The sequence below is a fragment of the Hypanus sabinus genome, chromosome 4 (genome assembly GCF_030144855.1).
Source record: "Hypanus sabinus isolate sHypSab1 chromosome 4, sHypSab1.hap1, whole genome shotgun sequence".
Lineage (NCBI taxonomy): Eukaryota > Metazoa > Chordata > Chondrichthyes > Myliobatiformes > Dasyatidae > Hypanus > Hypanus sabinus.
In genome coordinates this window covers 174548711-174562366 of record NC_082709.1, presented here as the reverse complement: position 1 = coordinate 174562366, position 13656 = coordinate 174548711, and the positions used below count along the sequence as shown (strand labels likewise).

The 13656-nt window shown below is 43.5% G+C and overlaps 1 protein-coding gene across 1 annotated transcript; it reads left to right on the top strand.

Annotated features, from left to right (window-relative positions):
* Window positions 1-2526: 2526 nt before the first annotated feature.
* Window positions 2527-13403, top strand: LOC132393514 (carbonyl reductase [NADPH] 1-like). Its single transcript, XM_059968858.1, has 2 exons — window positions 2527-3225; window positions 12795-13403. The coding sequence occupies exons 1-2, from the start codon at window positions 2640-2642 to the stop codon at window positions 13229-13231; spliced, it is 1023 nt and encodes a 340-aa protein (XP_059824841.1). The 5' UTR covers window positions 2527-2639; the 3' UTR covers window positions 13232-13403.
* The last annotated feature ends 253 nt before the right edge of the window (window positions 13404-13656 follow it).

Sequence of the window (13656 nt, the reverse complement as noted above, 5' to 3'; positions counted from 1 at the left end):
CAATAACTCTTGCAACACAATCATTTCCATAGATGCTGCCTGAGTTTCTCCAGCTTTGGATTTCCAGCATCTACAGAATTTCTCATGTTTAAAATGTCATCAAGTTACCTCTGACTTCAGCAGGAACAACAGGGCAATTGCACCTGGAGTCTGGCTGTTAGATGATCACAGTCCATAATGTAATACAGTATAAGGATTTTTAATTAAAAACCTTCCTTTGAGCAAATACTATGCCACCCTGAAGATGAAACTGCGACTTAGAGTATACAAAGACTGTAACTTTTTGGGGTGCACAGGATTTACGAATAAAACCCCAGAGACTGGGATCCTGAGAGCCTGAGCCATTTTGGCACTTGGATGAAAGAAAAATGGAGGCTTATACTGGAGGGAAGGGTTAGATTGATCTTACAGCAGGTTTAAAAAGTGAGCACGATATTTCACTGCATGTTTCAATGTAGATGCAACAAGAAAAGCTGAACTTTCTTCCTTTCAACATTGTGGACTGAAGGACCTGTGTAACAATTTCAGGTGAATAGCCGGATGTACAACCTCCTGGTACCTGGCTCGTCCGGAGTGAAGAGCCAGAGAATCAGATCTGTTGTTGACCTGTTGTGGCACTGGGCAGATCCCGGCCATAAACAACCTTGCAAAGCCGTTCCTTATGGCTGATTTAAGTGCTTCTAGATGGTAGTTATTGAGGCTGGTGACCATGCTCTTCTTGGGCCCCAGTACAATCGATGCCCTTCTGAATCTGGTGCAAACGCCAGTCCACTGAAGCGAGAGATTGACTGTGTCTGTAAATACCCTGGCCTGTTGGTCTGCACAGGTCTTTTGTACTTCTTCATAGAGCTCTACAGCACACAAACAGGCCATTCCGCCCACCTAGCCTGTGCCAAACTATTTATCTGCCTCGTCCCATTGACCCACACCTAGACCATATCCTGCTATACCCCTTCCATCCATGCACTTAACGAAATTTCTCTGAGATGCTGAAATCGAACCAGCATCCACCACTTCCACTGGCAGCTCGTTCCATGCTCCCACCACCCTGAGTGAAGAAATTCCCCCTCAGGTTCCCTTTAAATACTTGACTGGGTACATCATCTGTACTTAGATTCCTTCCACGGATTCACCCTCTTGAAGGATGCCTGGATGTCAGTCTTGGAAACTGAGATTACAAACTCATCCGGAGATGTGGGGTTCGTGTGAGGGTGACATGCTGTGGTAAATGTGCACAAAAGGCATCTTAACTGATGCAGGATTGGACCTAGGGCACTGCTGCTCATGCTACCCGACCCCACATTGAAGGAAGTTGTGTAGTGCAAGGCCTGCTGTGGCTGTGAGTGTTCACCTCTAATTCCAGTTTAGACAAATTACTTTTGTGCTCACAAGGGCCATACCCGGTCAAGGTACCGAGGGCTTCTCAACTCACCGTGTAGACCGTATGGTGTCCTGGGGCAAAGTTAGAGGCAGGCCTGTTTCTTTATCAAGACCTCATGATGCTTGGTCTTGACAGCTCCTGTGCACCCAGCCTGGAATATCGGACAGTAATTGGCATCCATATACTGTGAGCCACGGGAAATCAATCAGCTAGTCTACATCCCACCGCTGACAGATACGAGACCCAAACTCTATCACTAGTCAGTGGTCAACGACCTTGAAACGAGATACCCAGAGGTCTTCTTCATCACTGCTGTGGACTTAAACTAGGCCAACTTAAACTTGTGTTCTCAAAATACTACCAACACATCTCCTGTTTCACCAGGTGCCCAAATACCCTTGAACATTGCTACATAGCCAACAAAAATGCCTACTAACCACACCCCTCCTGGTAATTCAAATCAAAGATACCGGCTGAGCAACATTCGGTAAATCAGGGATTCAAACGAGGAGGATCCAGTAACAAAGCTGGAGGCCAACATCACACCGTTCCTCCAGAGGGTGAAATCTTGCAAAAGTCGGACCCTGGCAGAGCACCTGGTGGGGTACTGAAAATTGGTGCTCATGAAGTACTGAAGGAACTCGGCAGGTCAGGCAGCATTTATGGAGGATCTTAGATGGTCCTCATCTTAAAAAAAAATGTGCTAGCGCTGGAGAGGGGTCAGAGGAGGTTCAGAAGGATGATTCTGGGAATTAAAGGGTTATCATATGAGGAACGTTTGATGGCTCTGTACTCCTTGGTATTTAGAAAGATGAGGGGGGGATCTCATTGAAACCTATCGAATGTTGGAAGGCCTAGACAGAGTAGACGTGGAAAGGATGCTTCCCATTATTGGAGAGTCTAGAACAAGATGGCACAGCCTCAGGATAGAGGGGCATCCATTTAAAACAGATGCAGAGAGATTTCTTTAGCCAGAGGGTAGTGAATTTGTGGAATTTATTACCACAGGCAGCTGTGGAGGCCAGGTCATTGAAGGTGCATTTAAGGCAGAGATTGATAGGTTCATGATTGGACATGGCATCAAAGATTATAGGGAGAAGGCTCGGTAGTGGGGCTGAAGAGGGGAAAAAAATGATCTGCCGTGATTGAATGGCATAATAGACTCGATGAGCCAAATGGCCTAATTATTCTCTTACGTCTTATAATAAACAATACAGTGACGTGGCCCAAAACGCGGACTGTTTATTCCCCTCGATAGATGCTGCTGAGTTCCTCCAGCATTCTGCGTGTGTGTGTAGTTTCCCAGCGTCTGCAAAGCCTCTGGCGTTGCTTTAGGCTGCTGCGTGTCGATGAGAAACTCGCGAAGCGCCACGTCCCGGGCGCCTGCGCACTCGGCTCGGACGGACTCGACCGAGGGAGTGAATCTGCGTCGGCCCGCTGGAATTCCGGGGACATGTCGAAGCGAGTGGCGGTGGTGAGCGGAGCCAACAAGGGCATCGGGCTGGAGGTGGTGCGGGCTCTGTGCCGGCAGTTTAACGGGGACGTGTACCTGACAGCCCGGGACGTGGGCCGCGGGCATCAGGCGGTGGAGAAACTGCAGCAGGAGCAGCTGAAGCCTCTCTTCCATCAGCTGGACATCAACAGCCTGCAGAGCATCCGAGATTTGAGAGCGACCATGCTCGAGAAATACGGAGGCATCGATGTCCTCATCAACAACGCTGGCATCGCTTTCAAAGGGGCAGATACAACCCCGTTCGGCACCCAAGCTGAAGTGACGATGGCCACCAATTTCTTCGCCACCAGGGATATGTGCACGGAACTTCTCCCAATCATCAAACCTCACGGTGAGCTCTGATTGAATACTATAAATTGTTCACTTTGATTTTAAATTAACCTCTCTTTGGCATTCGGTATGCTTTTTAGATGCCGTTAGTATGATTCCAGGGAGGAGGGTCAGCGGGGTTCACAGACAAAGCAAACGAAAAAACAAAGATAAACTTTCGGTTTTGAAAGATCAAAAAGTTACATTTAAATTGCAGTGAAATTAGGGTGTTGTAGACGAATAGGAAGGGCGGGATATTTGAGCCAAATTTGCTCAAGTGTTCAAAGTTCAAAGTAAATTCATATTATCGAAGTACAAACTTAAGATTAATTTCCTTGCACCCACGGGAAAATAAAGAAATACAATAGAATCCATGAAACAAGAGTAATCCTGCGGATGCTGGAATTCCGAGCAAAGCACACAAAATGCTGGAGGAACTCAGCAGGCCAGGCAGCATCTGTGGATAAGAGTACAGTTGATGTTCAGGCCAAGATTCTTCTGCAGGGCTGGAGGTAAAAAAGTTGAAGAGTAGATTTAAAAGGTGAGGAGAGGAGAGAGAAACAGCAGGTGACAGGTGAAACCAAGAGTAGAAGGGATGCAGTAACGAGCTGGGAAGTTGATTGGTGAAAGAGATACAGGACTGGAGAAGGAAGAGTCTAATAGGAGAGAACAGAAGGCCATGGAAAAAAAGGGGGGGGGGGTTGGTGAAGAGGAGCACCAGAGGGAAGCAATGGACAGGCAAGGAGGTAAGGTGAGAAAGGGAAAAGTGATAGGGAATGCTGAAGGGTGGTGGTGGGCCATTACTTTAAGTTCAAGAAATCAATGTTCATGCCATCAGGTTGGAGGCTACCCAAATGGAGTGTAAGGTGTTATTCCTCCAAACTGACAGTGGCCTCTTCACAACAGAGAGGCCATGAATTGACATATCGGAATGGGAAGTGGAATTAAAATGGGTGGCCACTGTGAGATCCCGCTTTTTCTGGCAGATGGAGTGTAGGTGCTCGGTGAAGTGGTCTCCCAATCTTGTATTTCCACCAATACACAAGAAGCCAGATCGGGAGCACCAGCTGTGGTTGATGACCCCAACAGACTCACGGGTGAAGTGTCGCCTCACCTGGAAGGACTGTTTAAGGCCCTGAATGGTAGTGAGGGAGGAGAGGTAGGGGCAGGTGTGGCACTTGTTTCGTTTGCAAGGCTAAGTGCTAGGAGGGAGATCAGTGGGGAGGGATGAATGGACAAGGGAGTCACGTAGGGAGTGATCCCTGCGGAGAGCTGAAAATGGGAAGGATTGTGCTTGGTGATGGGATCCCGTTGGATTTGGCAGAAGTTCTGGAGAATTATGTGCTGGACATGGAAGCTAGTGGGGTGGTAGGTGAGGACGAGGAACCCTATCCCTGGTATGGTGGCGGGAAGATGGGGTAAGAACAGACGTGCGTGAAATGAAAGAGATGTGGTTGAGGGCAGTGTTGATGGTGGAGGAAGGGAAGTCCCTTTCTTTGAAAAAGAAGGGCATCTCCTTGATTCTAGAATGAAAAGCCTCATCCTGAGAGCCGATGTGGCAGACACGGAGGAATTAAGAGAAGGAGATGGCATTTTTTACTAGTAACAGGAAAGGAAGAGGTATAAATCATATAAAAACCATACAACAATTACAGCACGGAAACAGGCCATCTTGACCCTTTTAGTCCGTGCTGAACGCTCACTCTCACCTAATCCCACTAACCTGCACTCAGCCCATTCCTTTCCTGTCCATATACCTATCCACTTTTTATTTTAAATGACAAAATCGAACCTGCCTCTACCACTTCTACTGGAAGCTCATTCCACACAGCTACCACTCACTGAGTAAAGAAATTCCCCCACGTGTTACCCCTAAACTTTTGCCCCTTAACTCTCAACTCATGTCCTCTTGTTTGAATCTCCCCTACTCTCAATGGAAAAAGCCTATCAACGTCAACTCTATCTATCCCCTTCATAATTTTAAACAACTCTATCAAGTCCCCCCTCAAACTTCTACACTCCAAAGAGTAAAGACCTAACTTGTTCAACCTTTCTCTGTAACTTAGGTGCTGAAACCCAGGTAACATTCTAGTAAATCTCCTCTGTACTCTCTCTAGTTTGTTGACATCTTTCCTATAGTTTGGTGACCAGAACTGTACACAATACTCCAAATCTGGCCTCCCCAATCTCGTGTACAATTTTAACATTGCATCCCAACTCCAACACTCAATGCTCTGATTTATAAAGGCCAGCATACCAAAAGCTTTCTTCACCACCCTATCCACATGAGATTCCACCTTCAGGGAACTATGCACCATTATTCCTAGATCACTCTGTTCTACTGCATTCCTCAATACCCTACCATTTACCATGTATGTCCTATTTTGATTAGTCCTACCAAAATGTAGCACCTCACACTTAACAGCATTAAACTCCATCTGCCATCTTTCAGCCCACTCTGCAAACTAACCTAAATCTCTCTGCAAGCTTTGAAAACCTACTTCATTATCCACAAGCTCACCTACCTTAGTATCATCTGCATACTGACTAATCCAATTTACCACCCCATCATCCAGCTCTTTAATGTATATGACAATCAACATTGGACCCAGTACAGATCCCTGAGGCACACCACTAGTCACCGGCCTCCAACCTGACAAACAGTTATCCACCACTACTCTCTGCCATCTCCCATCCAGCCACTGTTGAATCCATTTTACTACTTCAATATTAATACCTAATGATTGAACCTTCCTAAATAATCTTCTGTGTGGAACCTTGTCAAAATCTTTACTGAAGTCCATATAGACAACATCCACTGCTTTACCCTGGTCAACTTTCCTCGTAACCTCTTCAAAAAATTCAATAAGATTTGTGAAACATGACCTTACACGCACAAATCCATGTTGACTGTTCCTAATCAGACCCTGTCTATCCACATAATTATATATACTATCTCTAAGAATACTTTCCATTAATTTACCCACTACTGATGTCAAACAAACTAATTGCTAGGTTTATTCTTATAACCCTTTTTAAACAATGGAACCACATGAGCAATACACTAATCCTCCGGCACCATCCCCGTTTCTAATGACACTTGAAATATTTCTGTCAGAGAAATATTTCTACACTAACTTCCCTCAAGGTCCTAGGGAATATCCTGTCAGGACCTGGAGACTTATCCGCTTTTTATATTCTTTAAAAGCGCCAGTACTTCCTCTTCTTTAATCAGTTTCCATAACTACCCTACTTGTTTCCCTTACCTTACACAATTCAATATCCTTCTGCTTAGTGAATACTGAAGAAAAGAAATTGTTCAAACTCTCCCCAATCTCTTTTGGCTCTGCACATAGCTGTCCACTCTGATTCTCTAAGGGACCAATTTTATCCCTCACTATCCTTTTGCTATTAATATAACTGTAGAAACCCTTTGATTTATTTTCACCTTACTTGTCAAAGCAACCTCATTATCTTTTAGCTTTTATATTTTCTTTCTTAAGATTCTTTTTACATTCTTTATATTCCTCGAGCACCTCATTTACTCCATGCTGCCTATATTCATTGTAGATAAAATAGGTATAGCCCAGGTAGCTGTGAGAGTCCATGTGTTGTCATAGATATCAGTAGATAAGCTCTCTCCAGAGATAGAGACAGTGAGATTGATGCGGTTATAAAGGAGGTGAGACAGTGACTATACTTCATTCGGAGTTTGAAGGGATTTGGTATGTCAACAAATACACTCAAAAATTTCTATAGATGTATTGTGGAGAGCATTCTGACAGGCTGCAACACCGTCTGATATGGGGGAGACTATTGCACAGGACTGAAAGAAGCTGCAGAGGGTTGTAAATTTAGTCAGCTCTATTTTGGGCACTAGCCTACAAAGTACCCAGGACATCTTTAGGGTGTGGTGCCTCAGAAAGGCAGCTTCCATTATTAAGGACCTCCAGCACCCAGGGTATGCCCTTTTCTCACTGTTACCATCAGGTAGGAGGTACAGAAGCCTGAAGGCACACACTCAGCGATTTAGGAACAGCTTCTTCCCCTCTGTCATCCGATTCCTAAATGGACATTGAATCCATGAACACTGTTACGTACCCTGTAACTGGGTGTCTAACCAGCAGAGAAAGAAGAAACTGTTGGAGTCTGGTGGTACCAAACTAAAGGTGCAAAACCATATCAATGATGCAAATATACATATAAAACAAGTTAGCAGTAATAAACCTAAAAGTGTAGGAATAAAAATAAATAATAAACAAGCTCTATCGACATCTAGGGGTAAATAAGTTGTCATAGAAAAGTATAAAGTTCAGTTCAGTTCATGAGTGCTGATGTAGTTATGGTTGTTGTATTGTAATCATTGGAGAGTGTGTGAGAGAGAGAGAGAAAGAGAGAGAGCGAGCGAGATGTAACAGCTACAGTCAGGCAAATCTTCCTTTACCTTCTTAATCCGTCGTAGCGATGTGGTCATTCAGTTATGACCTCTTGGTCCTTCTGCTAGACCGTTCTTCTGTGGTGGACTCGTCACTCTGGCATGAGTGAACACGCACACAAGCCCCCACTGGCCCTGCTTTTACACTGATAGCCTTACTGACCGACCTTCTGGTTTGGTCTTCGAAGCCCCCACCTTTCTTGTGGGTTCCAACACTCAATCAGTGTCCACTGGAGGGTGTCTCTCCAGATCTGTCTTTTGTCCCTACTCATGGGGTCTCAGCTATCAATCAATTTTGAATGACTGTGTTCATCAAATCAGGACACTCCTTCAGTCCGCTGAGGAATGTTTATGAGCAAAATAGTAGAAGATAAATAACCCTTGCAGAAGGCATAATACAGTAACATCAACAGTCTCTCTCCCCCTCTTATCTGTAGCAAATGTTCTTGCCTGGGCTTTTCGTCTCTCTCTCTCATGATCAGCATAGCAACACCGATAGTTCGTGGTTCTCGGGGGGGGGGGGGGGGGAATGGTTAACTCTGTACTCTATTGTCCATCAGGTCTGTTCATCACTCATAACAACACTACCTCACTGTTTCACTTTCTTAATATATATACATATTTTCTGTTTTTTCATGATTTTCAATCTATTCAATATACATACACTGTAATTGATTTATTTACTGGTGATAATAAACCTCATTCTGATTCTGAACAGCAGTTCGTTTTCCACACTTGGGCCTCGACACTCTGATCTGGTGCTTTCTCTTCATTCTGTCATTCATGGTATCCTTACACTTTCCTCACATTTCTGTGCCTATTTAAATGTTGCGTAAGCCTCATGTTTCTGCCTGTACCACCCACTGGAGGCTGCAAATTCCAGGGACCCACGACTCTAAAAACAAAAACTTGCCCCTCACATCTTCTTAGGATTTACCCCTCTCACCTGAAATGCATGCGTAAAAGCGATGAAGAGGGCCTCACAGAGTATCTCATTTCAATGTCGCTGACCACAGAATGGTATAGTTCATTGAGTACAGGTTTCATGTCTTGTAGCAATGCAGGACCAGGTGGTTAACACAAAAAATTATCAAAAAGACAATAAATGCAGAAAACGCCAAGAGAAACCAGAAACAATCCAATACATGACATGATCCTGCAGCAGTTTAACTCAATCTGATTACTTACACATGCACAATCAAGTGGCAAAGATCATTCACCAAAATCTTGCTTTAAAATACAAACTCACAGAAGAAACCATATTCCACTATAAATACAAGCCTGATCCAATTTTACAGGCAGAGTCCCACAAATTGTTACAGATAGGGCAATCTGTGATAACCATCTGGATTTAATACAGGATAAACAAGACAGAATAACTTACTTCATAGATATTGCCATTCCAAACGCAGACAACGTGCAGAAACCAATTAACTGAAAAACACCAGAAATGTGCTGAATTAAAAGAGGAAACTTGTCCCTATCGTCTGGTAGTAATATCTACAACTGATACCATCACAAAGGGATGACACAATAGCATTAAACAATTAGGGCCACACAGGAATATCTATGTAAATCTTCAAAAAGCCGCAATACTAAAGACCTAATAGTCTGAAAGTTCTTAGCAATTGACAAATGAGCGTGCTTGGGAATGCCTGTACCTCAGGTTTTACCAGCTTGGACTGAGGGGAAAAAAGTCCAAAATATATAATAAATAAACATTGAGAACGTGGGTTGTAGAGTCCTTGAAAATCATTCCATAGTATGTGGAGTCAGTTCAGTGTTTAAGGGGATTAAGAAGAAATTGAATTTGTTCACTTATAGGGTCAGATATCTTTAGAATTTTCTATTTAAGAGCTGTTGATACTGAGTCATTAAACCTATTAAAGGAAAAAAATCACTTTAGATTTTAGGCCAAATTTTGTTCATTTCTTGGCAGAGGTGTCAAAATTCTGGGTCTCCAGCTGAAATTCAAGATGGTAAAATTCAGGGTGGCAGGGTGACTTGGTGGTTTCAACCATCATGACGTTGGTAATACATGGCAACACTGTGGGCTTCTAGATGTGCATCTCACATCTGCAAAGAATGCTGTCCCTGGAAAGCAGCATCCATCATCAGGGATCCCCACCACCTAGGTCATGCTCTCTTCTCACTGCCATCAGGAAGGAGGTACAGGAGTCCAGGATTCACACTACCAGGGTGAGAAAATATTATTGTCCTGGAACCAAGAAGCTCATGAACCAGCACAGATAACCTCACTCACCTCGATGCTGAACTGAGTCCACAACGTGTAGACTCACTTTCATTGACTCTACAGCTTACATTGGCAATATGTATTATTTATTTATTATTATGTTGTTTTTCTTTTTGTACTTGCTCAATTTGTTTGTAGATGTTCAGCATGACTAATAAAAGTCGACAAACTTCTGTAGATGTGTAATGGAGAGTATATTGACTGGCTGCATCACAACCTGGTATAGAAACACCAATGCCCTTGAATGGAAAATCCATAAAAAGTAGTGGATCTGGCCCAGTCCATCATAGGTAAAGCCCTCCCCGCCACAGAGCGCATCAGCATGGAGTCCTGTTGCAGGAAAGCAGCATCTATCATCAGGGGCCCCCACCACCCAGTTCATGCTCTCTTGCTGCCGCCATCAGGGACCATTGAAATGTTTCAACAACCAATGAACTCACTTTTAAGGATTCTTCATCTCATGTTCTCGATATTTATTGTTTGTTTATTTATTATTATTTCTTTCTTGTTGTATTTGCACAGTTTGTTGTCTTCTGCACACTGGTTGAATGCCCAGCTTGGGCAGTCTTTCATTGATTCTGCTATGGTTATTACTGTATAGATTTATTGAGTATGCTCACAAGAAAATGAATCTTAGGGTTGTATATGGTGAAGTATATGTACTTTGATAATAAATTTACTTTGAACTTTGAAACTCAAAGCTTCAAAAGGCAGTATCCATTGTTAAGAACACCCATCACCCAGGACGTGCCCACTTCTCATTCCTGCTAACAAGAGGGAGGTACAGGAGTGTGAAGGCATATTAGGAACAGCTTCTTCCCCTCTACCATTCGATTTCTGAATGGACAATGAACCAATGTATACCGCCTCACTATTTAACTCTCCTCTCTTTTTGCACTATTTATTAAATTTGAAAAGCTCGTTAGTTATTGTAATTTATGGTACTATTTATTATGTATTGCACTGTACTGCTGCTGCACTATAACACATTTCACAACATGTCAGTGATAAAGAATCTAGTGCCTTCCCAGCGTATATGATGAATAAACTCTTCTTGGTCTTCCAGCCCACGCGACTTTAACTGATGTTTCAATAACAAACTCTGCCACCTTCATCGGGGATAATGCCTCGGCACGTCTAGTCCGCTTGCATTTACACCTCTGTCGTCCATCCCACCTGATTGGCTAGTCTTCATCCAATCAAGTCTCCGTTCTCCCACCTTGTTTACAATCGAATTACATTTCTTACTTAGAGCGAAACCTTCATCTTTGTGAAAATTCTTTTCCTCTAGTTTTATTTCAATGGCTTCCTTCACCAACAATCCCAAAAGCCATGACACAGTAATTTTGTGCCGTCAAAGGCAATCCTATGGCCACTGTGAATGTAGTGTTCTGCTACCACCGATTTCTCAGGGTAACCCAAAGAGATACACCTCCTGTGCTCCTTGATGCGGGTTTCCACCGTGCATCCTGTCTGGCAGATATAAACTGCTCCGCATTCACAGGGAATCCTGTAGACGCCAACCATCCTGAGTCCCAGGTCATCTTTGACCCCCATAAGCTGTGATTTCAGCTTCCTTACAGGTTTGTGGATGGTAATAATCTGGTATTTCTTCAGGATCCTGGCAATCCTTCCAGGAACCATGGAAATATAGGGAAGGCAGGCAGTAGTGATGGGTTCCTCTTCTTTGTTAGGTTTCCTGGTTACCTGGAGAAATCAGTGATAGCAGAACATTGCATTCGCAATGGCCATAGGAATGACTTTGATGGCACAAAACTACTGTGCTGTGCAAATGGTTTTTTGGACAGCCTGGTGAAGGAAGCCATTGAAATAAAACTAGAAGAGACAATTTTTAACAAAAATGAAGGCCTTGTTCTAAGTAAGGTGTGATTTGATGGTAAACAAAGTGGGACAGCGGAAACCTGATTGGATGAGGACTAACCAATCAGGAGGGATGGAGGATGGGAGTATAAATACCACTGGACAAGACACGCCCAGGCATCATTCCTGAGAAGATGTCAGAATTTGTCATTGAAAGGTCGGTTAAAATTGATAGCCGTACCTGGCTGGAAGCCCAAGAAGAGTTTATAAAGTGATATTAAACCTGTTTCTGAACTTGAAAGGTTGGTAGAAGCAGAAACTCCTTCCACATGTAATCAGTACAGTACATAGCTCTGGACTTCAATTATTATTTGCAGACCACAGAAAATTGCAGAAAGATGGGATTAATCTGAATATCTCTTTTTCCAGTAATACGTACATGATCTGACAAATTATTTCCTGTGCAATAAATTTCCTGTGAATCTACAAAGTTCAGTTTTGCACAATGCCTTAAACTTGAAAGCAAACTTGAAATGTTGATTCTGATCAGAAATACACTTGGCAGCCACTTTATTAGTTACACCTGTACACCTGCTTGTTAATGCAAATAATCTGATCAGCCAGTCATGTGGCAGAAAGAAGTTTAGCTGTTGGACCAAATGTCGGATTAGGGATGAAGTGTGATCTGAGTGAGGTTGGTGCTTGAGCAACTCAGAAACTGCTGACCTGCATTTTCATGCACAATGATTTCTAGAGTTTACAGAGAATGGTGTGGAAAAACAAAAAAAAAAATCCAGTGAGTGGCAGTTCTGTGGGTGAAAACACCTTGTTAATGAGAGAGGTCAGAGGAGAATGGCCAGACTGATTCAAGATGACAGGAAGGTGACAGTAACTCAAATAACCACACGTAGAAGCATTTCTGAACACTTTATTAGGTACAGGAGGCATGTAATAAAGTGGCCACTGAATGTGGTTTGCAGGAAGACAGAAAATGGGATCACATTAACAGAGGAGATAACTGCTTAGGTTCTTCTTGTGCTCTTTCTTTGTTAACCACTTTAATGTCCTCTTGCATCTGCAGGGCGAGTGGTGAATGTGTCCAGCATGTGCGGTGCCAGAGCTCTGAGGAACTGCAGCCCGGAACTGCAGGTGAAGTTCCGCAGCACGACCATCACGGAGGAAGAATTGGTGGAGCTGATGAGGAAGTTTGTTGAAGATGCTAAAAACGAGGTGCACTCCCAGCAGGGGTGGCCCTCCCATGCCTATGGGGTTACAAAGTTGGGGCTTACTGTCCTCTCCAAGATCCTTGCCAGGAGGTTGAGTAAGGAGAGAGCAGCAGACAAGATCCTCTTGAACGCCTGCTGCCCTGGTTGGGTGAAAACTGATATGGCTGGTCCCAATGCACCCGGCACTGCCGAAGAGGGAGCCGTGACCCCTGTTTATTTAGCCCTTCTACCAGAAGGTGCAGAAGGCCCACACGGAGAGTACGTTACCAATAAAACTGTGCAGGAGTGGTAATTTTGAATGATAGGGCCTGGGGTAGTTATGAAGATCAAAGAGTGCAGAGTTCTGAAGGCGATTCTTGATTTACTGATTCTGATATGCCGATCCTTGCAAATTTGTAGTCTTGTTTCATTAATGACTTTATGCACCTTAGATATTTTCAATAAACAACAGTTATTCTATCCAACCCATTTTGTCTTCAATTTTAATTCATGTTTGTGCTTAATTGGTGTTTATATTTGTGTTATATTTGAATTGGCTCTTATAATGAATTGCAAGAGGCAATTAACTGTCACTTCCTGGCAGCAGATTGGATTGGTTTCCACGATTCTCTAAAGGGCTCTGTGCTACGTGTGTCTGTTTATGTACAGTACTGTGCAAAAGTATTAGGCACATACTGTAAGTATAGCTAGTCCTAAGACGAATCCACAGTACCATAT